The 25,055-nt window shown below is 45.8% G+C and overlaps 1 protein-coding gene across 2 annotated transcripts in view; it reads left to right on the plus strand.

Moving 5' to 3' along the window:
* The window catches only part of INTS7 (integrator complex subunit 7), a 26,580-nt gene continuing 1,525 nt past the window's right edge, over positions 1 to 25,055 (plus strand). Inside the window, exons 1-21 of one of the 2 annotated variants that reach the window (XM_061551475.1) lie at positions 1 to 46; positions 761 to 914; positions 1,989 to 2,118; positions 3,554 to 3,700; positions 4,239 to 4,376; positions 5,836 to 5,882; positions 7,109 to 7,308; positions 8,419 to 8,541; positions 8,639 to 8,753; positions 9,997 to 10,134; positions 11,204 to 11,301; positions 12,825 to 13,064; positions 13,471 to 13,608; positions 14,147 to 14,353; positions 15,834 to 16,028; positions 16,959 to 17,062; positions 17,899 to 17,967; positions 18,946 to 19,078; positions 20,459 to 20,557; positions 21,402 to 21,590; positions 23,261 to 23,603. In XM_061551475.1, coding sequence (XP_061407459.1) covers positions 821 to 914; positions 1,989 to 2,118; positions 3,554 to 3,700; positions 4,239 to 4,376; positions 5,836 to 5,882; positions 7,109 to 7,308; positions 8,419 to 8,541; positions 8,639 to 8,753; positions 9,997 to 10,134; positions 11,204 to 11,301; positions 12,825 to 13,064; positions 13,471 to 13,608; positions 14,147 to 14,353; positions 15,834 to 16,028; positions 16,959 to 17,062; positions 17,899 to 17,967; positions 18,946 to 19,078; positions 20,459 to 20,557; positions 21,402 to 21,590; positions 23,261 to 23,599 — 2,943 coding nt within the window. In that variant the 5' untranslated portion in view covers positions 1 to 46; positions 761 to 820 and the 3' untranslated portion in view covers positions 23,600 to 23,603. Of the gene's footprint in view, positions 47 to 760; positions 915 to 1,988; positions 2,119 to 3,553; positions 3,701 to 4,238; positions 4,377 to 5,835; positions 5,883 to 7,108; positions 7,309 to 8,418; positions 8,542 to 8,638; positions 8,754 to 9,996; positions 10,135 to 11,203; positions 11,302 to 12,824; positions 13,065 to 13,470; positions 13,609 to 14,146; positions 14,354 to 15,833; positions 16,029 to 16,958; positions 17,063 to 17,898; positions 17,968 to 18,945; positions 19,079 to 20,458; positions 20,558 to 21,401; positions 21,591 to 23,260; positions 25,049 to 25,055 lie in introns of those variants that run through there. The other variant, XM_061551473.1, reaches the window with a different exon arrangement.

Here is a 25,055-nt window from a genome sequence, read left to right on the forward strand (position 1 = left end):
GAAAGTGTATCCGGGTGCAGAGGTCGACCGAGTGTTCGCGTTTGTGGTGAGTAGGCCGCAACCAATCTTGTCACTTGAAGTTTGATTTATATTTTTTTAACTTAAACATCGTCGTAGTCGTCGTTTGTATTTTAATGCGTCTTCCCTAAGTGAAGAATTCCACTTGGTACATTGTTGCACGTTGAGTTTGAGAAAATTGGGTATTTAACACCATCCTGCATTTACGTTCACGTCAGTAATTGTTGATGAAAGCAGTTGCCATCTAACGCAACGATGGAGAATAAGCTTAAGCACAGTACTGTGAATACCATTTGGTTTGCCCATGTTTGTTTGTTGTAGTACGGAGTAAGACTGATGGCCTTAATCTAAGTTGTCTTGTGGTTGTTGTTGTTGTTGTTTGACTTGCATCCCACTGGGATTTGTGCACAGCGTTGGTGTACGGTGTTTTTTGTGGAATATTTTGCTGTCTTTTCTTGGATTTTCTGTTTGCACTTAGTCACATATTCACTTTAAGATGTTTTCTCGTTCATGTTTTTTGGTTGTTGCGGTTGCACCCGATTCAAGAGCCGAATGGCTCACAGGGCTATACTTAATAAACCAACTTGAGCCTCATCCCTTCCCCGTCTACAATAAAACACTCAAGCGAGCCATCACTCTTCACCCCTTCACAAAAGTTGTTGATGACAGGTGATTGCACTGGGAAATGGCCTTGACGTGCCGTCTACGCGCTTTAATGCTGGAGGACATGCTCTCGTTTCAGTGTGACTCAGTGTGCTGATCCCACGGCGTGCGTGCCTGCTGCGTCTCCACATCACCAACGATGGCGCTGGCAGCGAACAGGGCCTTGGCCGGAGACACCGTGTTGGGCGAGCAGGAGATGGACGCCAACTCTGCCCTAATGGAGCTCGACAAAGGTCAACTCTTCTGCCTTTTTTTCTTCTTGGTTCTTTCGGTAAAGTCACGTAGAAGGGAAATAAAAAAATAATTATGATAAAACTTAATAAAATTACAATTCTCACGACGTTTCGGCCACAACGCAAGCAGCCGTCCTCAGGTGAAGAACAGGTCTGTCGGAAAGACAGCGTCTGAATGAGCACCACCATGCTTGGCAGCGTATATTTAAGCTGGGTTATGGGGGAAGGGCGCCTTGACAAAGGAATTTGCATATCAAGAGGAATTTAGCATATTTATGGAAAATGCAGATATGGGATTAGTCACTACTTGTGGTAAACTACATCAGAATCATCAATATACTAAATATACTCTCCAATAAGCTGAGCTACTAACAGTAGTCTTTTCTACATTGTATTGCGGTCGTGCTATAGGCATGGATGTATGCTGGACTTCTTTCGCACCTTACGTAGCCAACCGTGCTCATCTGAGGACAACAAACTGAACCCACATCACGGCATGAGACGAGCACAACAAGCCTGTGCAGAACTCTCTTACATCCCAGGTCATAAACCTGTGGCAGTGATTGGCCTCGTAAGATGACGGTCACACCGCTGCATCTGAAGGTCACTTCAGTCGACCTCCTTGTCAACTTTCGGGGCCACAGCTTTTAACGTATTGTGCTGGATTTGTCAGTTTCCAATTAAACACGCATATTTTATATTCATCGATCTGGAATTAATCAAATATAGTAAAATCCTTAATTTTTTTACCATAATAAGTAATAATTAATCATACGAATATAAAATCAAATCCAGAATAGCTTCATGAAAGCTTTCAGGAGGTTTCTGCTTTGGGATATTTGGCGTGTTCGTTTTTAGTGACTCTTTTACATGTGGGAAGAAACGGGACCACTGAGCAGGCGTGGGGGTTTCACGACACGTCAATCCTTGCCTCGAAAGCACTGGATCACAAGCATGTGCCACCACCCCAATGAGTCAAGGATGACAGCAGAAAACAGCGTGTTATATGAACGTGATCTTGCACGCATATCCCAGATTGAATGTGCTCATGTGGATGATGACCTGTAATCACAGGACTGCGCTCCGGGAAAATTGGGGAGCAGTGCGAGGCGGTCGTCCGTTTCCCGGGCCTGTTTGAAAAATATCCCTTCCCGATACTCATCAACTCGGCCTTCCTCAAGCTTGCTGATGTCTTCAGAGTGGGGTGAGCCCACACAAGTAAAGCATCACTCTCGCTGCCGAATAGGGGTGGAATGATGTATCGATTTATTGATTAATATTTATTGTTATGCTCCCAATACATGTGTAGTGAATCATTTCAAAGACACTATTAGGAGGCAACAACGTTTATTCTACACTTTACACGACACCGTTACACACGGACTAATACGCCTGTCTCTCACTCTTGTTACCCACGGGACTATAATACACCGATCTCTTTCCTATACGGGATAACTACAATCGGGTCAGAGTAACCACGGGTTATCTGACCCATGATGTCGAAGATGGAGACGAAGACATAGACGTAGCACCTCGGTTCCACTTCACCCACGGACAGCCCCGACATGCGATCGGGGCTCCCCTTTTATCCCTCTCGGCGCGACTTGGCTCCACCCTCGGCAGCCGCCCCCCTTCTCGAGCGTTCCCGAAGGTTCCCGACCTTAACCACGCCCCCCTCAGGAACTCTCCAGAAGCTTCTTGGCTACACTGCCCGTGTCCCCTCGGTCACCTGTTCCCCATACCCCTCACCCCGGCCCATCACGCGCTTCACCCAGAGCCGGGGTGACCCGTCCTCACATCCCCCGTCCACCAGCAGCCCTCACCACGTTCGCTCGTGACCAATTCTGCGGAAATTACTCGCTGCGCTGGCGGAGTGGCTGCTATTCCTTATTCTGTCCGTGGGTTCCTTTGGCTCTTCTGCTACCACGCCCCCAGTGACCCACTATGGTACTGCACGATGTGCTAACCCCATATTTCCTTGTTATACGGCACTATGCACTACGCGCCATAGTAATCCATTTTACATCACTTTCACATGTATAGACTCATCTCTATTGTTATATTTGTATTTTCTTCGTAAATGTATGTACTACAATGCATTACCTCTGCGCCAACTGAAAGGGCTACCATTCGCAGTAGTGTAAGAATAATAATCGATTGTTAAATGAAATTGTAAACCTGAATCGCGAATATTTAATTTAATTTTATGGAGGTCAATCATTTAATTGTCAAGTATCACCGGCAATGAGTATTTGGTGAGGAAAGCTAATTTTATATGATTAAACATGTTGTATGTATGGTGAACTTCTTTCATTCCAAACGTAGCCAACCTTGATTATTTGAGGCGCGGGGGAAGGACTACAAACTAAAGAAAAAAAGCATTTGTTAAGAAATTAATTTTCAATCTGTATTTAAAAGTACATAGCACAAGTAGCTTCCTAATATTGGTGGTAAGGGCGTTCCAAATGGCCGCAGCAGCGCATATGAAAGCGCACGATGTGGTGACCGTTTTTGTTTGATGGTTCGCCAAAAGCCGCTGCGAGGATGACCGAAGTTTACGCGATGGTTTATTCTCCTTGATGAGTAAAGGCTGTTATGTGGTGTGACGCACACACTAACAAGGGGCGTCTCTTTCCCAGAAACAACTTCCTGCGGCTATGTGTGCTGAAGGTGACACAACAGAGCGAGAAGCACCTCGATAAAATTCTCAACGTGGACGAGTTTGTCAAACGGATTTTCTCCGTCATTCATAGCAACGACCCTGTGGCCCGTGCCATCACTCTTCGGTGAGCGAATGCTATGAGCTGCTGTCAACCTTGCTCCATTCCTTCTCCTGACATGAACACCTCAATGTGATTATGTGCCGAAAAAATACAGCTCATATCAGAGAGAGCAGTGAGAAAGAGGAATACTGTTTATGACAAATAGAGGTAATTAATTATCTTGCCTTATTTTCTTAACACATTTGCGGTATTGAGGATTGAAACAGTAACACTTGTGGATCAGAGAGCAAATGCCAGTTATATAGATATATTGATTGTTAAGAAAAGTAAATGCACTTAGGCAGGACCTGTCGCTAAAAGGTTTCATGACCATGGGTTGAGACTAACAAGAAAGATGGAATGATGAGATCAACTTGTTTGCAGAAGCTAAATGGAAATTTGCATTGCAGAACTCTGAGCTGGCAATGACTTAGGGAGGCTTTCATCTAATAGTGAATAAGTCAAGGCTGATCACGACGATGATGATGATTATTATTATTTCTTTTTTATTTTATTTTCATGCCTTACTGTGACTGGTTTGCCATGTGTGTGCCGAGCGTAGGATGCTGGGCAGCATCGCGTGCATTATCCCTGAACGCAAGAACGCACACCACAGCATCCGCGAGAGCCTGGATTCCAATGACAACGTGGAGGTGGAGTCCGCCGTGTTTGCCGCCACTCACTTCTCGGCACAGTCCCGGTACGCGCATTGTCAATCAACCAAACCTGACTTGGTCGGCATGCTGTGATGTGTGCCGGTGTGTTTGGCGGCCAAGGTTTGCTGGCCCAAGGCGATTTTGAAACTACCAGACATCTCTTTCTGCTTCTTTTTCTCGCACTGCTCAACTTTGGAATTTCCTGTCATTGTCTCTTTCCAACTTTCTTACTGACTTCCTCAGTAAAAATAAATATATTAATCTCTTACACCTTAATTTCTAGTGTTTGTTGATGTCTACTTGGCATTTTGTCCATTTGGGCTTGTGCTCAACAACTGTCATTTAAAAATTAAATTATAACTTTATCACTAGCAGATTGCAGTACAGAAATCTAGTCGGTCAACCCATTATGCAGACGTATAAATGTTATCCCTTTGCACACCACATGGGTTTTCTCTGAGTAGTCCGGATTCCTACTGCATAGCACTCCTGGGAAAGGAATTGGTCAAATATCCCAATGAAGGGACCCTCCTGAAATTTGTACTTCAGCCTTTCCTGTGTAAACATCTTTAACTATCATGACCAGGTAATGTAATCAATTAATTATAAGCAGATAAGACCGCTTAACCTTCGGTGATATCAGTGGTAAGTGATATTTGAACCAGTCTCGGGCCCCTGTTTCTCCATCCGGCACTGACCAAGCAACCCCCTCGTAACTGAAATGGCATCTTGGTTCTTTCGGTAAAGTCACGTAGAAGGGAAATAATAAAATAATATAAATGAAACATAATAAAATACAATTCTCACGACGTTTCGGCCACAACGCAAGCAGCCGTCCTCAGGTGAAGAACAGGTCTGTTGGAAAGACAGCGTCATTCAGACAGTCTGTCTGAACAGGTCTGTCTGAACAGGTCTGTCGGAAAGACAGCGTCATTCAGACAGACTGTCTGAATGATGCTGTCTTTCCGACAGACCTGTTCTTCACCTGAGTGTCTGAATGACGCTGTCTTTCCGACAGACAGACTGTCTGAATGAAGCTGTCTTTCCGACAGACCTGTTCTTCACCTGAGGACGGCTGCTTGCATTGTGGCCGAAACGTCGTGAGAATTGTATTTTATTATGTTTTATTTGTATTATTTTATTATTTCCCTTCTACGTGACTTTACCGAAAGAACCAAGAAGATGAATCCCTGCAGTCACGAAAGCTTTAAATGGAAATGAAATGTCATCGGCGGGGCGGGGGGGGGGACCTTCATCCAGCGGTGATTTGACAAAGGACTGGCATTTTTTAAGAGCACTTAAACGTGCTCTTTACAATGTGTGGAATTGCAATAATATGACATTTTTTTCAGGAAAGAGCCCATTGAGGCCAGAAGTAAAATTTGTAAAAGAGACTGGGTCATAATGAATACAATAAAACACCCGACACCTGCCATGTTATCTTCTCTTTGTTCATTATATGTAATATTTTCCATTTTATAATTTAATGATTTCTTATTTTAGAGACTTTGCTGCAGGGATTTGCAACAAAATTGGTGAAATGATTCAAGGTAAGTGTGGTACATTGCACTAAATTGGATTTTTTTTAAAGGGATGTAATAATTTATTGATTTATTGTTTTTAATATGGGTATACCACTATAGTTTCATCATATGCCAGAAGGACCAACAAGTAATGCGTGAACTTAATCATGACATTTCATAGAGGGTGCTTTAATTACTTCACTAATGTTATCAATTAAAATTACATGAGTAAAATGTTTAATCATAAACATTAGAATATCAAAACGTGTGTTCATGGACTTTAAGTGGTTCATAATAAACGTTTTTAGGTTAGATCGCGTTATTTATGTGTCGTAACCCTCCACCACCCGACACGGCCAATCAGCAAAAAAGTGTCACGTTGACAAAAGACAAATAGTTCACTGCTTTAGCCCACCGGTGTGTTAACGAGTGAAACTACAACATTTACAATTTTGGCGAATTTCCCGATGATGCTGGATGCAATTACCAGCGAAACGTCGTACACACCGGTGGACTAAAGTAGTGAACTATATGTCTTTTGTCAACGTGACACTTTTTTGCTGATTGGCCGTGTCGGGTGGTGGAGGGTTACGACACATTTATAAATAACGCGATCTAACCCAAAAACGTTTATTATGAATAATATTGGTCGTGAAAGCCTACGTGTTAAACTGACTGTAAGTGGGTTTGCATTTACACTTAACCGTGCTGCTCGTCGTTGATGGGACGTGAAAGGGTGGCTCGGACATCACAACACCGAGTTGGCTCTAAGGTCCTGGGTTAGAGCCGCCCATTATTAGACTGCGATCTCAAGCATAGGGAGTTGATGGTCTCAGCCCATTCGCCAGTAACTCCACGTAAAAAAATTACATTAAATACAATTATACCTTAATTTGGTTAATATATGAGCTCTGATAGCTAAAAACATTGTTTTGAGTGTCACGTGGCTAATATTGCTCTGCAGCAGGGCATGTGGAAAAGTGCATCGCTAGTGTGAGGATAAAAAAAAAGTTACTCAAACAGATTTCAAAAGAAGTTCTGCAAAATTTGCTTTTGCGAGCCATCCTATTATACACGGTTTGATGAACTGCTTTTCGAGAGCAGTATATCGCCCTGTGTGCCGCACTGCTTGGCAAGCATTCGGAATAGATACTTCATCTCGTGTCACGACGCCCATAGCTGCAATTGTAACAATGAAAAAGTAATGATACCAAAAACATAACTGAGCCTGCTTTGCTCCTGCTTGCGCACAGGACTGGCGACGCCCATGGAGCTGAAGATGAAACTGATCCCCGTGTTTGAGCACATGCACCACGATGCGGGAATGGCAAGCGGAGCGAGGCAGCTGCTCCAGCACCTGGCAGCCGCCTACCCGGCCACGGCAGTGCTCGCCGTGACGCTGCACACCTCCACACGCCTCTCCTCCTCCGCCCTCATCGACATCCCCAAACAGGTGTGCGTGTTTGCGCTTGCGCTGGCACCACAAGGGGCATAGCTGGTGCATCTTCCAGTCATCTCAGTCAACTCATGGCACCTGGGTCTGTCCCCATGACCTGTCAGCGAGCCTTCGACACTTCACTTGGCCTCAAAGTGCACCCAGTCTGGCACAGCGATTAGCACGCTGTGCTTCGAACCCGGCGACCCGAGTTCGATTTCCGCTCACGGCCAACATCGGTGACAATTATTAATCCACTGCTGGAAGAATGCCTGCCCATGCCGCGTCGGTCACGTCGGTTTATTTTACAATCCTTCACCACACTGATCACTGCAGCTTTGTGAATTACAATCAGAATATGTATTTATACTGGAGGAGTCCGATGAGCTATGAAGCTCTTTTTCCACAGGTGTCCAGTAAAAAGGGGACCCAGATTTGATTTCACTCCCCTGAATGAAGTTAGCCATGGCTGGGAACCAAACTTTGCAAGGTGTACTAATCACTGCACCACTGCTTCTACCACTTGTTCTGTATAGTGATCAGTAACCCACAGAATATTTGTAGAGTGCTTTATGTAGAAATCTACTGTAAGGCACTTAATGGCATATGCTTGCATAGGAACAGCACATAAAACAACCTTAATGCACTAAGTGCTTGCATCTGCATGTTTCAGGCACTTAAAAGGATGCCAGACGGCTCAGGGGACTAATGCCTTGTCACAGCAAACTGAGCCGGCTGCATCAGAGTTGGGGCCAGCATTAATTAATGTGTAATGAGTCTGATGGTGTTAGACCAGTCACCAATAAATAATTACACAAACCATAACATGAAAATATTGTTTAACTTAATTTGGCATATTACAGCTGTGAGAATGGATACGTTTTGATTGCCTTGCAAAGTAACCTCTATGCGGATTTTGTGGGATTGTATACTACTCGGTGGATAAGAGGCCTATTAACTCGACTTCTGATGTAGTTCTGTGAAGTTATCCTTTGGGATCGTCTGCCACAGAGGGGTGAACTGGTTGCGAGAGTTCCATTTCATGACAGAATTATTTTAGCACAATAGGAATATAATTGGTGAAACGAGAAAAACATTTCAAAATAAATTCTTCCCCTGTGCGTGTAGATAGAGTTATTGCTACAGTATCTTCAGCAAGACCCACGGAAAGTGATCAAGAGACTCGCGATCAAGGATCTCAAGCTTTTGGCAAAGAAGGTGCCTCACATGTGGAGCATGCAGGAGATCCAGGTAACGTGACATCACTGCTTGTGTGAGAACGCAACAGGAATGTGTTTTGGACCTGCGCTGCGAACTCACACGAGCCTGCACTGTGTCTGCTGCCCAGGTCATATGCGAATGCGCCCTGCAGACTCCGTACGACAGCCTGAAGATCGGCATGCTTTCTGTGCTGTCCACACTCGCCGATTCCATTGCCGTTACCAACTGGTTCACTTCAAAAGGTGCGCTTGAGTTTCCGTCGCTAAACATTGCAAGCCGACGAACACCCTTTCCATATTTACCATGGTCACGTTTTGGGAAAACAACACCAATAAAATCTACTATGTGAAAAATTACAATAATTGGTCGTTAAGTCACTGCATGTACTTGAGTAATTGTGAGCACGCAGAGTTGAGTAATGGCTCATTCGGAGCAGAAAGTGCCATGAATTAATAGTTTAGACCAAGGGTCAGCAACCTCGGCTCCGGAGCTGCATGCAGCTCTTTAAGGACTGCTTCGTGACATTTTTTTTTATTCACAACCGTCTCATATTCACATGCATTGCGGCTCTTGAAATATTGAGTTTTTTTACCGAATAAAAAAAAATATATATGGCTCTATACCAGGGGTTGCCGACCCTTCATATACACAATGATCTGTATACGACCTTTGACCTAATTAACAAAAAACTATCACCAAAGTTATTCACAACGCTAATCTTATTGGGTTTTAGAAATCTCTCATTTTTATTCCTGTGATTTTTTATTGAGAGTTGAGAATATAAAAAGATAAATATACAGGTAACACGACGTGTACCTTTTTAACGTATCCCTATGAGTCACTTGAACAAAAAAATGAGGTCAAAGTGACTTGAGTGGTAGGGAGCGAAACCTAATGAAGCTTTAGTTCACTCATGCTATGCAGCTTTATAAGGGAGTATAGTAACTACAAAAATAGTAGTGCTTATAAATAAGTAAAAAGATTTACCCCAATAATAGTATAGCCTAGTAGAAATGACTAAAACGTATTATTTCAGTCAGCATTATTTTTTTATTACTTCATTGAAGATGCTGCGAAATGAAAAGCACATTACAGTACATAATTTAAAAGTGGCGAATATGAACAAAACTCCACAAGTAGCATGTCAGTTGAAGAAACTGTGACTCCAAAAGGAGACGACAATCAGAGACTATCTTTGATAGAAATAAGGCAGGAGGTCAGAGCAGAGAAGAACATTGTGTTTCAAGGCAATTGGCCAATGTTTTCTTTCAACATTCGTTTAAGCAGACGAACACACGGCAAGCACACACCATGAACCGGTTTCAACTTTCAGAATCTCAACGAGAGTCATGTCCGCGCGCGCGCGTGTGTGTGCCCTGGTTGTTGATGAGTTATACGTTTTGCTTTGCTTTTTTTTTCCTCCCTCTCTCCTTTTCCCTCCTGCGCGCTCTGCTCTTCGTGTCACTCGATCTGACACGAGAGCAGCGGTTCTGTTGGCGTCCGGCCCCCTTAGCACCCTCCTTCGGCTGTGCCAGGAGTGCTGCTTCCACGACAGCCTCGCCATGGCAGCCCTGGCGGCCACCACGCTCACCAGCTTGCTTGTCGCCGCACAGGACTCCCCAGGTACGTAGACGAAATGCACCTTAAGGTGAGCACCTCCGCTTCAGCCCGGTTGGCTAAGTGCGGTGCGAAAGAAGTTCAGCATAAACACGTACGTGCATAGCATCCTTATGCACGACAAAACACAGTCAATAAGGCATTGCTTGATGTGAGGCGCGCAATGACGCATTGGTGAAAATTATACGTACGCTGGCAATGCGTGAATTGTTTACTTTGTACATTTGTTGAACTTTTTAGCACCGTACGTAGCCAACTGTGTTCTTTTTGGAGGTGCGGGGGAAGAACAACAAACGAAACACAAAAAGCAGTTCTAAAGAAGTAAATATCTTCCGTGGGAGAATATACATTTCTGTGCATATGTGCTTATAACACAATAGATTGTATAGGCTCATATACAGTATAATACCTATCTTATTTGCACTGCCAGATGATGGCCTCCACTCTGCAGGCTATGGGGGTGTGTCCGGGGTTATTGGACCGTATTTCACCATGCTGGTCATTGGTCGGTTGGTGAAGGCGGATACCATTTATGGTGGAGCATAGTAGAGTACAACAATCTTGATTTAGAAAATATACCCCCCTCCCCACAACAGCCTACAACACCTGCTTTATGCATGGTGGTTGCCCATCCAAGTACTATGCAGGCCCAACCCGGGCTCAGCTTCTGAGACCCGATGAGATGAGGTGATTTCTGGATTGATTGGTCAAAGTCTCAATCCTTTAACACTAGCATCACATGTAAATATTAAATTCTCCACAAAATAAAATATATTGCTCCATTTACAAAATGATCACCCCCTATATTGTGATAGTTGGTAAATATTGGAGGAGGTTAAATCATTACATCCCTTCTTTATATGCTATAAAGATGGTGATGGTTAATAATTAATCTGTTTGAAGTCCTTACATATCATTAAAGGTCCAGTAACATGATTTCACAATACCAGTTGTCTTATAGTAATTTTACTGAATCTTCTGCCCATGCAGCGATGCGTGTATGCGTGCATAACTTATTTCGCACCGTACGTAGCCAACCGTGCAAATCGGAGGTGCGCGTTTTATTTGTTGCCAGATGGAGATTCTCTGCAGTTGGAAGTATCGTCTGCGCTGGAGTCTCTTCTTGTGTCGGCCAGTGCGGAGGAGAGCCCTGACTGCCAGACTGCACTCAAGGTTCCTCTTTAACCCTGTACCTGATGCTCTACTTGACTCTTTACTGCTGTCCAATGCTCGCTACACCACTCTCGTATGTTATTGATATTTAACAGAGAAACATAATTTAAAGCTTTCTTGTTATAAAATGCAGGGCGCAATTAAAAAATACTGAAATTTCGGGACCATGCTCCCTGCTTTGGGAAGTTTCTAAATCCACCTCTGCCGTACTCCAGCATGTGCTTTTCACGTAACCGTTTGTGCAATTCATTAAGTTGGAAGCATTTTAAAAGGACTTCAAACAATACTCCGATATTGTGTTTAAAATGCTTATTTTTACAGTAAACTCTTTACTTATCCACATTGTAGCACCATGTGCATTCATAGACTTTATGCATATAATACCACCACTCCACACTGCAGGGAAGTAGAGCTTCACATTTAACCTAATATTGTGTGCATTCTCAAATGAGCAACTAATGTCATTTTCTGTCAGCCCTGAGGCCAGTTGTGAAAATTTCACATTCCCGTTGTAGAATCCAGACTCTGCATGGTACAATCAACGTCGATTTCCCACAAAGTGATATTCATTGTACCAACCTTGGAAGGATTGTTATAGACCGAGTCAAATCCCGACTGGGATTTTAACTTAGTGGGTTGACGTGAAGAAAGGATGAGTGGTGATAGGCAGCCACACACAGTGCTGGAGGGATTACAAGCCAGCTCAGGAGGACGTGGCAGAATCGGGCATCGGCTGGGCAGGCAGCATCAACGAATGGCTCAAGGAGGAGTGGGAACAGAGAGAGAGATCAGGGGAAGAAGAGCAGAACACAACAACTTGGCAGCAGCGGAGCATTAAGGCAGCACAAACGTGGACAGATTTATCGAAACAGTCGCGTAGAACAAGGGATTGAAAAATACATAAAACCAGTATATATACAAGGACTATTTTCTTGGAATTTCTCTCACTTGATACAGGTATCGTGCTGTGACGGTTCCACCTGAAGACGGAAGCTTGTGTTGCCTCCGAAACGTCGTGATTTTTATTTTATTTTTATTTTACTTTTATTAATTTTAATTTTTTACCTACGTGACTTTACCGAAAAAACCTAAGAATATGAATACTTGCAGTCACGAAAGCTTCAAATTTTGAAAAAATACATAAAAGGCTTATAAATCTGCTGATTCATCATCACCCACGTGTGGTGAGGTAAAGTATGGGTACTCCCACCCCTTGCAATACATTTCTCCAGCGCAAAAGAATAGGCTGAGAGGGGGCTCTCTAGAACGCCCCAAGAGTGCAGACACTTCCAGCAGCAGCAGTGGACGTGAGCACGTGTGTTTGCTTGTTGTAACTTATTTCGCACCGCACATAGCCAACCGTGCTAATCGGAGGTGCGGGAAGTAATCGCAGGGCTGCACCTTGATCCAGCATCCCCATGTTGGTTGAGATGAAAGCATCCATATTGATATACATGTGCCTCGCTCACTACTACCTTTCTCCCCCTACCCCACCCCAACCCCCCCGCCCACCTCTTTCGTAGTCGGTGCTCAAGTGCATGGTGCGCGTGTGTGGGGCGGTGCCGCGGCTGAGCTCCACGCTCGTGCAGGCGCTTCTGTGGCAGCTGCAGCCGGCGCAGGACGCGGCGCGCGCCCTCATCTGCCAGGGCCTGGCGGCGGCCGCCATGCAGAGCCCCGTGCTGGGGCAGGCGATGCTGGGTGACCTCGTGGAGCTGCTCGAAGCCGTGGGCCGCACGCCCAGCCCCGCTCAGCAGCAGCTTCTGGTACGTGGTGTGACCTCATCCCCGCTGCGGTAGCGTTTGGCTCCCTCGCAGGCCTGCCCGCAGCACGCCGTCAAGGCAAGCGCGTGCTCGCGCCTCTGGGATACGTTCATTACACACACACAAAGTGCTTGCAACAAATGAGAACCGCAATGCCTTGTTGATCTCGTCAAGGAGCATAAACAGTCACGTGAACTGTGGTCATTCTCCAACACCCCCACTTCATCAAACCGCACTGACAGCCGTGGTGATGTTTGGTCAAGCAACTCCCATGACTGACACGGCCTTCATCCAGCAGCGGATTGACAAAGTACTGATAGCGAGAGAGCCACGTGGTGGTAGTGACCACAGCGGGCCCGTGGTACTTTTCTTAACCACGTCGTTGTGTCCACGTTTTTTTTCCCCCCAGGTTTCCGTGGCCACGGTCATATTTGTTGCCAATCAGAAGGTTTCATCGAGCGAGGTGAAGGCGGCGATCCGAGAACAGCTGGGGGCGGGCGCGAGTGGCTGGACAGTGTACCGCGTCGCCCGGCAAGCCTCCCGCATGGTGCGTGTCCTGCAGTCCACCCCCTCCCCCCCCCCCGCAACTACTTAAACATTAAAACGAAAGTTTTTATTTTACCAGATAAGACGCACTGAGCTCTATAGCTCTTTTATAGAAGCGACCGGGTGATCACAAATTATAGCTCAGAGAAGTAGCTCATGTGGAAATTTAAAGTAGCCAAATACGACATAGATCATTCCGGCAACGGTGGATGACTGCTGCCAGAAGTTTGTGGTCACTGCGGCCTCCGTAAAGTGGCTGGACGGGGGAGAACATTCATTGAAAATATATGTATGTATGTTGAACTACTTTCGCACCGTACGTAGCCAACCACACTAATCAGAGGTGCAAAAAACAAAATGATGTTGCGACAACCGCATCTGCTACGACAAATATTCTCAGAATCTGAATATTTATACTGGAGGAATCCGATGAGTTATCAAGCTCCATTTCATAGATGCCCAGTAGGGGTTGGCTCAGAAAGTTACACTCTGCTCTGGGGTGGAGCCCTTTGACCGAGCGACATTTGCGGGACCCGCAGGGCAACCACGATGTGGCAGCGGAGCTGTACCACGGCCTGCTGGCGGAGGTGGCCTCGGAGCACTTCTACTTCTGGCTGGGTGGCCTGGAGCAGCTGTCGCGTGGCGAGCAGTGCCTGTCCGCCGTGCGGGACGACGATCCAGGGACGGCACTGGGCTGCCTATCGCGGGCGCTCGTCAGCTACCAGCGCGGACTGGCGTCGCTCACCGTGCGTGCCACCTCATGCCCCTTTGGTTTTGTGAGATGTTTAAAATGTCACGTGCTTCTGAAGCCTCTGACCACATTACTCAGCATGCACCCAATCTCTTCAGATGTCGGCAGCTAAGGTGGGTTGAACCTTGGATAGTGCTTGGACAGGCGACCACCATTCCTGTCCGGTTCGCAGAGGGCTGTGGGGACGATGTGGTTGACAGTCGAGGGCAAATTAGCAAAGTGCATTACTTACATGCTTCCACAGCTATGTACTCCTCCTTCACCAACACACAGGGGGGGGGAGGACCTCGTCTTGCTGTTGTTTGACGAAAAGGCCTGTATGTGTACACGTTTCTTCAATTTTTCAAGTGTGTTTTTTCGTGATCACTTTTCATGTTTTCAAATAATTACAATTTTATTTATTAATTCTTACGCTTAATTTATAACCGGTTGAGAGCCCATTTTGACTAACCTAATTTTAAGAGAGACCTGCCGATAACAATACAGTAACCTTGATAAACGGTCAATTACAACATTGTATAGAATTTTAAATAATATGTTGAGTAAAATTCACCAACCCAAACTGACCAGTATGATCAAACAACCTCCATGAACCACATGTGGCATATGGAGGCCTTCATCTGGTACTGCTTTTAAAAGGGCTTTACAATTATTCAAGACACGAAATATATAGTCATCAATTGGTGATACTGCTTGACCAGTTTTTAGGCTGGGTGATGTTACTCCATCTGCTGGCCAATGTAATAATTCCATAATGCGTCTTTTTCGGTGTGTGACATATTTGTAGGGTATTGGCATTGTAAAAAGGAATTACTCATCAAATGAATGAGGACAGATGTGTGTGTGTGCATCCAATTACGTTACAAGTTTTCCAATGAGCCACGACTTGCCATAATCAACCCCAGCTTTTTAAGCTGATTCGTAATTGCGATTCATGCATCAATTGACTTTTGCCACTGCACCTCTGCACTCTTGCAATCACTTGTAATTTGTGCGCCGCGAGTCACTGACAGACACGTCGTGAAAAAGCACGACGCCTCCCGTTTGTGACCGTGACGAGCGAAGGTGCCAGCTCTCGCTCACGGTGACCGTTAACCCTTTCCCATTACCAATGAAGTACGTGTACTGGAACTGGTATAAAAACTAGAATAAAATAACTATCGGTACCGAGGCTTCCACAAGGCCATGCGGGAGAGCGTGTGGCATGGCACCAGCTCTCATATAATGCGGTCGTGTCGCTACGGTTTGCCGCGGTGAGTGCAATATCTTTAAAGACAACGGCGCTATGCCTCTCTAAATCAACTTAACGCTAACCACTTGCACGTTCCGAGATTCAGCGATGAACGGGACAATCACCCTGCAACTTGTAGACGTCTCGGAATGGGAATGGGTTAAAGATTTTTCAAATGCGACTCCTTTTTGGGGTCAGTCGACGTCACGTCCTGAATTAACCCCTCGCGCTCCCAACCCGCCAGGCGGCGAGCACGCCGCAGAACCCGCTGGTGTTCCAGTGCGAGTACGCCAAGCTGCGCGCGAGCAGCATGCAGGCCTTCTCGCAGCTCTTCTGCACGTGCAACAGCCTAAAGACGAACCCCCCGCCCGCCATCGCCACCGCGCTGGCCCTCAGCGCCGGGCGTGACCTCGCCTCCTGTGGCCGCATCTCGGGCCAGGTGGGTCCACGCTCCGTACGCACAGACAAGAGTGCGTCCTGGCCCTGCAGCGGGGCTCCGTCTGCAGAGCAAAGTCTTCTTTCTTAAATCCTTTATATTAAGTTCACTTGCTTGCTTGCGCGCTTACGACCGTGCAAATCTTTAGGTCGTGTTTTAACCCACTTCCCGTGATCCAATCGAACTGACATTTTGCACACAGACTCGTGCGTGACAATTTATTTTCGTGAATTTTTTTTTCCAAAATTTTACACTTTTTAGGTAAAAAAAATATATATTTAATTACCAATTGCTTAATGGTGGCAGGCAATCATCTGACCCATAGGTGGCAGCCATCTCAAGCCAGAGGACGAGACGACTCTAGCCGCCCGTTTCAAAGACCAATGTGGGCTGGGTTGTGGCTCATTGAACACGCATATAAAGTATTTATAGTGAAAAACTTTTTTTTTACAGGTACATTTTTTACGTTGTTCTTTCCTCAATGAAAATTGTTTTGGTCGTGTTTTCCAACTCTCGTTACATGTCGTGTTGCATATATATATATATATGAAGTGGCCAGGAGATGGCAGTACAGCAGTGGATTGAATCTCTTGTGCGGAGCCTGGAGTCGTTTTACCCTCTTATCCTATCGCTTTTTCCGGTGTGCCATACACTCGGTATGCGTGTGCGAGTACTCCACATGTGTGCCAAACACTCGTTAACATAATTGGCTAATCATTTCATTGCATGACCCTCTTAAACAAAATAGGTGTTAGACTTGCTAAGGCAAGTCTCAACAAAATACGTTATTATCATCATCATCATGATGATAGCGCTCAAATAAATAAGAGCAAATTATAAATTAAAGTACGTTTAAGCTTTGGAAAGTCGATTCATTGTCCTTTTGGTATTTGACTTGTCACATGCTGCCCATTGTTTCTTCACAATGAGTAGATGAAGCAGTGCATGGAGGAGTTCCGGAGCCTGGCAACGCGCTACAGCGATCTCTACCAGTCCTCGTTCGACGCCGACCCCGTAACGCTGCGCAACATCGAGCTGTATCCTTCTCCAGCCCTGCGCGATGCCCGGCTCTGCGCGGCACCATATGTTGAACTGTGGGAGAGCCCCTCCGGAGGGTATTTTTTTGTATTTTAACTCGTAAGACCCACTGAGCTTTATAGCTCTTTTTCAGAAGCGACCTGGCCACAAATGATAGTTCAGCGAAGAACCTTATTTGTAAATTTATATCAGCCAAACAATCTAAATGCATGTTTCTAAATGTAGAGGGAAAAACCGGAAGACCCGGAGAAAATTCCACACGACCACGGGGAGAACATGCAAACTCCACATACACGGGTGTCAGGGTCGGGTTCCAACCGACGACCTCCTGTACACGAGGCGAGGTAGTTAACATCTCGCCACCGTGGTGCCCGTATGATGTGGCTTACTCCATGCTGACCAAAACTTCTTGGAAGAGGTAGGAGTACTCGCACTCTACCCACCATATGTGACCTGCTAACTGCTGATCGACTATCTGCTGCACCCACTTGCACTGCTGAGTGGACAGAGGTGGAGGAAACAAAAAAAAACTTGCCACGTTGTTTCAAATGCCGCGCTGGGAGATCGAATTGGCGACCTGGATTGCGAGTCGAGTGTGCTCGACATTACGCCACTGTCGGACATATTTAAGTATTTTACTACGTAAATTGATTTATGTTTCACTTAATTCCTGGTGGTGAGGTTAATTAATTACTGTCATGCTCTTGAAATTCTTTGCACATGAATTACCGTGCCCGAAGATTTGTGTTCTCCGCAGTGTCAAATGATAATTGATGCAAAATGTAATCTCTTATCAATTGATGAAGTCCGCTGTTGTCCTTGACGGTTCATTCAGACATCAGCAGAGCTGTCTTCTAATTGCTTACGTGATCGATGCATTGATTATAAATCAGGAGCTGGGAAGGTGAGCTTTTCTTCACAATAATATATCTGAATTGTCGGTAAATGTGTACAAAGGGACACCAGTGACACAAGTTGGAATGCTGAAAGTTTCTACATTTCTAAAGTTGTATTTATGTTAATGTCCATTGGAAATCCACTGTTGGATGCAGGCCGCATGCCATATCAGTTGTAGGGGGTTTAACCATACTTTACCATCCTGATCGGTCCGGGTTGGTGATAGTAGGTGATGTCACAATACACAAAAACATTTTTGTTCGCTTATACCAAACTGCTTGTCTGGTATTTCGCTTGGCACATGTGTCACAACTCACGTGCCAAACCCCTCCCCCCACACACATTTTTTTACTGAAAGAACCAAGAATAAGTCTACATTATAGACTGCCAGGACGCTCACTCAGTTTAATAACCATTGCTACAGTCTACATCATAGACTGCCAGTACGCTCACTCCATTTAATAACCATTGCTACAGTCTACATCATAGACTGCCAATACACTCACCAGCTTAAAATCCAAACCACGTTACAGTCTACATCATAGACTGCCAGTACGCTCACCAAAGTTAAGAACCAGGCTACAGTCTACATTATGACTGCCAGTACACTCACCCAGCTTAATAACCATTGCTACAGTCTTCATTATAGACTGGCAGTACACTCACCAAACTTAATAACCGGGCTACAGTTTACATTATAGACTGCCAGTACACTCACTCTGATTAAGAACCAGGCAACAGTCTACATTAGTGTGTTTTTGTATTGCATTTTTATTATTTTTATTCACTTTATTTTTTATTATTTTTCTATCTACATGACTTTACTGAAAGAAGCAAAGACTATGAACACCTTTACATTACCGCATTGAGGCTTAAATTCTGGCCAACAGAGTGGGCCGATTCAAAAAGCTATCGCGGGGTTTTGTATGGCGGGCGCGTTCAGAGTTCTCCCCCCCCTTGCCGTTTGGGACACGCGGACCCACAGCTTCGGTGGCTACGGGCAGAGCGGGATGCACAAGGCGGAGAACGAAAGCGAACGGGCACTGCACGCGGCCTTCGATCAGGTCCTCCAGGATGTGGAAAGCCTGCACAGGAAGCATCCGCCAGTCTCCTACCAGGTGTGCACCGTCACACCAACCGTGACAACATACACTGCCCTTTGCAATGGGTGGAGTGGTGGCGCCAGTGGTTAGCACGCTGGGCTGCAGATGCATCGACCTCGGTTTAATTCCTGATCGCAACTAACATCAGTGGTGAGCGTCATCCTTGCCGAATCCCCACCCGCCACCCATCCCCCCGCCCAAAGTTTGGCCAAACAACCCTCATGATTTGTATGTGTATGTATGTTGAACTTCTTTCGCACCGTACGTAGCCAACCATGCTAATCAGAGGTAGTATATAGATAGTATATACATTTTAAAATCTCACTGCGTAGAATGTTCCATCTTAATGTTTGTGTGCTAATGTTCATGATGGCGCATTGAGTGGCAGATTCGTGCCAGAAAGAGCGAAAAAAATAATTGGCTTGACTTGGCTTGAGGCCAGTGTTTCTAAACTCCAGACGTTGCGATTCTCCCTGTTGCAGCTTTCCGTACTTACCAACCATCAGGTACATGCAATGTGCAGTGGCCTCATTTGCATACTGTCGCGAAAGATAAAGATGGGAAATCACGAGGTGGACCACGGTGGAGGTCATGAGGACTGGAGTTGAGAAATGCAGCTTTTCAACTAGCTATGACACACTCAGGATAATTTAAGAGCAGTTGTTGCCTACAATCGTCACTGGCGATGCATTTCACTGTGAGCAAGTATAGCAACTGAGTATGGCAATGGTATGAAGTGACAGACCTCTCCCTGGCGAGTGGGCTTTGCCTCCTCGGATGGTGATGGTTTCGTTTTATTTGTATGTGTTTGGTGATTTGTATTGTTATAACGGTCTTCCCTGCCCCTACGAGACTTCTGTGAAAAACAGCTTTGTAGCTCATCGGATTACACCGGGATAAATACATTATAGATTCTGAGTAAAAACACAGTTTGTCGATATTGCGTCTCGGAAACATTGGTCGCCATGTGAGCTCTGTCTGTCGCTTATCGAACTTGCCGAGTTCATACCGGTTGCCCACGAGGCCGAACGGTAATAATTTTGTCCAAATTGGCCAAATATTATTTTTCGGCAGAAGAAAAGCATGGCTTCCATCGCCAGTGACAACCGCTGGCAGTGATTGTCGTACAATTGCACAAATGCAACGTTTTCTCTGAGCGGTGTCCCACAGTCATAGCATCCACGGGTATTGAAACCAGCTCTGCTGGGTTCATCTTACATCTTGATACATAACCAAACAATGTGCGCATGCCAAAGCGAGGGGGAGAAAATCCGTAGTTTTGTGTGATATTCATTATCTTGAACCCGCGTTATGTGTCTATACAGGCTGCAGCTATGAACGCCAGGGTGTGTTATGCCACTCAGGGTCTGTGATTGTTGCTTTGTGTTTTCGCAGCACACTGCGTGTCTGTCACGTGCAGCCACCTCCATCCTGAAGGTGTCCCTGTCCTTCCCTCGGCTTTTCTTCCAGAGGTTGCAATCCACCAGCATTAAGGTACAGCAAATGACCATATGGACACATCCATTACCACCCACTGATGTTCGCGTTGAAATTAATAATTGGCAATTAGTGACTTAGGTGACTCGGTTCACAGTTAGTAAATTATAACACAGTGAGGCGTTTCAAGGCTTATTGACTACCCAGCATATATTCTGCTAAATTAATTACCTAATTATTCGTTCAAGCTGTTTATAATTACATGACTATAATTCTGAATCCGTACAAGGATTGTGAGGGTGGTGGTGGTGGAGGCCATAGTTAATTTGTGCAGCACGATATGAAAATCAAGATAAATTGTTAACTTACTATTTACTGCTGCATGCTGTGCAATAGAAGGGAAAGGAAAGGTCGGGCACTAGGGGGGATCAAGGCAGTGCTGTCTGCACGCTCAGTGGCGAGATGTCATCTCCCTCGCCTGGTATACAGGTGGTAATGGGTTCAATCCTGACCCTGACGCCTGTATAATTTGGAGTTTGCATGCTCCCTCTGTGGTCACATGGATTTTTCTCTGGGTCCGGGTTTTCCCCTCCAAATTTCGAAACATGCTTTTAAGAGTATTTGGCTGTGATAAAAATGTACACGTGATATTCCACTTCGTTGCGCTTTCATTTGTGGCCAGGTCGCTTCTAAAAAAGAGCTATAGAGCTCAGTGGGCAATAACTGGTAAAAAAAAAAATGTAGTTTAGTAAAAAAAAGCTGCTATTATTAATGCCCTCTTGGTAACCACAAAAGAAAAACACGCGCCACGAGGTTTCTGCAAGGTCCGAAACGTGAATTCACAAACGCCGCTCCTTTTCCGCCCCCCCCCCCTCCCTCCCATCTGTTGACTCTTTTCCAGCTGAATCTTTCGCCGACGCCGCGCACGGCAAGCGAGCCCCTTGCGCTTCACAACACGCAGCAGCTGGCACTCAAGGTGGAGGGTGTCATTCAGCACGGCAGCCGGCCCGGCCTTTTCCGGCACGTGCACGCCGTGCGCCTGACCGTCACGTGCACCCCGCAGGCCCCCCGACCGCAGCACGACGTCAAGGCAAGGGCATGCTCACGCTGCAGTGAAAACGCTGCTGGGAAACATTCATTACACACACAAAGCGCTTGCCACAAAATGAGAACCACAATACTTTGCCGATCTCGTCCAGGAGTATGAACCGTCACCACGCGAACTCCGGTTATCCTCGCGTTAGCAGCAGTGGCTTTTGACTAGCCATCGACCCAAAGATGGTCACCGCATCATCGCGCACTTACAGATGCGCTTCGGTGGCCATCTGGAACGTCATTCCTTCTGATATTAGGAAGCCACTGGAGCTATGCACTTTTAAATCTATATTGAAAACTAATTTCTTGAAAACTGCTTTTTGTGTTTAGTTTGTTGTCTTACCCAAGCATATCCGATTAGCACGGTTGGCTACGTACGGCGTGAAAGAAATTCAACATACATACATACATCTGGGAAGGCCCAGAGCCCTATGCATGAAACGTTAGTGTCCAGCAGTGATTTAGCTCGTCTAAATTAATTGTGTAATAATTGAAGCCCTTTATCAATCCACTGCCGACTATGGGGGTTTGATCATACTTCACGACGGTGATCGGTGCAGGTTGGTGAAGGGATGGCTGGGGCCAGGGGGGGTGTTCAGATACAAGTCGCCACTCTTGTTAACCATTGGCCGGGAATCGAACTCCAGTCGCCAGGCTCATGGTGCAGCGAGCGAACAGCTGTTGCCTCCACTCCAGCCAGTTTCATCCCGAGTAAAATAAATATTAACAAAATAGCCTTTGTGAAACGTTTACAAGGGTTGAGATGGGCTCCACTGAGATTTGCGTGAAGAAGATAAGAAGCATATGAGAAAGAGAGCCAAGCAAGGAGAGACACTTTCGCTAAAGTTATTCACAGCGCCTTTAGAAGGTGGCCAGAATCATATTGGAGAAATGAAGGCATAAACAGAGATGTCTAAAATGCGAACAGTCTTAAGATTTGCTGATGACTAAATATGACGGAACAAAAAGTCACGTAGCAACGAGTTCACCACACGCATGAAGATATTTGTTAAAGGGACACAGCGGGAACCAGGATCAACACGATCACATAAAGAGGTGAGCGCGAGCAAGCTGGAGTGCTTTTGGAGCAGTGTACTTGATAATGATGATAGTGTACCAATGTGCGTAAAGAAGAGAGTTTTTAATCGGTGCGTTATCACCTGCTTTCACGTATGGATGAGAAACATAAACACAGTGACCAAGTGGAGCAAAAGTTGAAAAGCGCACAGAGAAGCAGTGAGAGGTTTTTGCTTGGAATTGTACCGGGACAAGAAAGAGGAACACACAGATCGGAGAACAAATACCTATTGGAGACAGAATATTTACTGTGAAGTAAAATGGGCTTGGGCGGGATACGTCTTGAGAAGGGACGATAACCGATGGTCAAAACTGACGATGAAGCGGCAGTTGAAGGAGGGATCACGCCCAGTAGAATGACCACCAGAGAGAGATCTATGAAAATGAATTAATTTCCGAGGACAAACGCACATTGAATGCGTTAAAGAATCCACGCATGTGCACTATTTTCCTTGTTAAAAAAAATATTCCCCATCCTAATCCTCACTGTTTACCTGTGCCCCACCTTTCCTGCCACCTTTGTGCTCCCTCGACGTTCGACCGCCCCCCCCTCCCCCTCTCGACTCCGCCGCCGCGTCGTCTGAGAAGCCCATCCTGGAGTCGGACTGCACGGAGATGGAGCAGCGCGTGGAGCCGCACAACGACTACTTCAGCACGCAGTTTCTGCTGGCGTTGGGCACGCCCGGCGTGAGCTCTGTGAGCGTGGAGGCGAGCGCGCTGGACGAGCGGGGCGTAGCGTGGCGAACGGGCCCCCGCGCCACCATCTCCGTGCGCTCCATGGAGGACCCCCTGACGCAGCAGCTCCGCATGCAACAGCAGCAGCAGCAACAGCAGCAACAGCAGCAGCAGCACCATCAGCAGCAGCAGCAACAGCAGCAGCAGCAGCAATTGGCGCAGTCGCAGCGGGCAGCCTACGGCAGGTTCTGAGGAGGTATAGACTGCTTACGACCTCGGCCATGTGGGCCTGTTCATAAACTCCGTTCGGCGTGCGCAGACGCGCTGACGATCGTCGTTAATTGCATGTCTCGTCCGGTGAAAATTCGACTCCGCAAACGGTATATTGGAGGATACCTGTAAATACCCAACCGTGCATCGTTACCATGGAAAGGGCTAAGTGGAGTGGAGAAGATCCCATAAAGTGAGGAAAAGTTTGTTTGTCCAAGTAGACATTCTGCCGTGGATGTTTCTGTGACAAGTGCTCTCTCAGCGAGTAGATAAGAACTTTGGTTGCGACACCGCCAGGTGGTGCGACGGGAGAGACCGGGGATGGGTTAAACTATTGTCAAGGTTGCAATGTTAAAAACGTTGCGGTCTGTGCTCTGTGCCGAGTTGTAGTTCTATGATCTGTACCTGCAAAAAAATACTCACGGATTATTTTGGAAAAAAAAGGACTCTTCCTTGCTTGAAAAGCACCACCAAATTAAGTGTGACAGGAGACGCTGTGGATAGGTGTGTAAAAATAGTGTTTTTTGAGTCTAAACCACACACGAAGTAAGTATTGAAATACCTTTGTCCATCGTCAGTGTGATCACAGACCATTTGCATTGTGTTGAGATTTATACATAAAACTTAACGGTGTTAGGTTCGATTAAGTTTATTCTTCTGACGTAGATGGATACATTTTTGCATGTAAATAAATTGTTTTGAGAAATGTATAAGATTGGTTGACCACAAACCCTTCAGAAAATAGATATTATCTTTGTACCACATTGCTGAAAAAGAATAATCGATTCTTTAATCGAATCATGGCTCTTGATTCGTAATAATTGAGTCGTGAAAGGGAGGGGGAAGGGAGTGAATTGTTACACACCTCTTATTTACAAAGAGCCTCCCGTGCGTTTAAAAATGCAACGGTCTCGTGTTTTCCTCTAGTTATTGTGCATTTCGTTCAACATTTGAGATAGTGATTGCTTTCATGTGTTTGTGGGGAGGAGTAGTGTCACAATTAAGTGGGCTGCACTACGATCCCGGCAACCCAAGTTCGATTCCCGCTCATGGCCACCAACACCAGTGACGATTATATAAACCAGTCCAGGGCCTCCCATAGGTTGACTCAGCCTCAAATGAGTACCTGGTATGATGTGTGAACATCGCCACTAGGGAGACAAAGGCGGCCAGGTGTGGTGCTGACCACTTCACCACCTCGTGTACCTTACCGGCCTTCATAGGTGCTCGCGAACAGCACTTGCCCCAACAATCTGTTAAGGTTTATGCAGGGCATCTTTGTGTCATGAATGTGAAAGTGCCTCCAGTGGCACAACAATTCACTCATAATTATAGCCAAGAAACTTGAAACTGCAACTTTGTGTTTTGTATACATTGTTTGCAACGTCAACGAAAGCTCTCGTACATAAATAAAGTGGAGATGTTTTTTGAGTTGCTG

This window comes from Lethenteron reissneri, chromosome 14 (genome assembly GCF_015708825.2).
Source record: "Lethenteron reissneri isolate LAM-NWPU_2019-01 chromosome 14, ASM1570882v1, whole genome shotgun sequence".
Taxonomy (NCBI): domain Eukaryota; kingdom Metazoa; phylum Chordata; class Hyperoartia; order Petromyzontiformes; family Petromyzontidae; genus Lethenteron; species Lethenteron reissneri.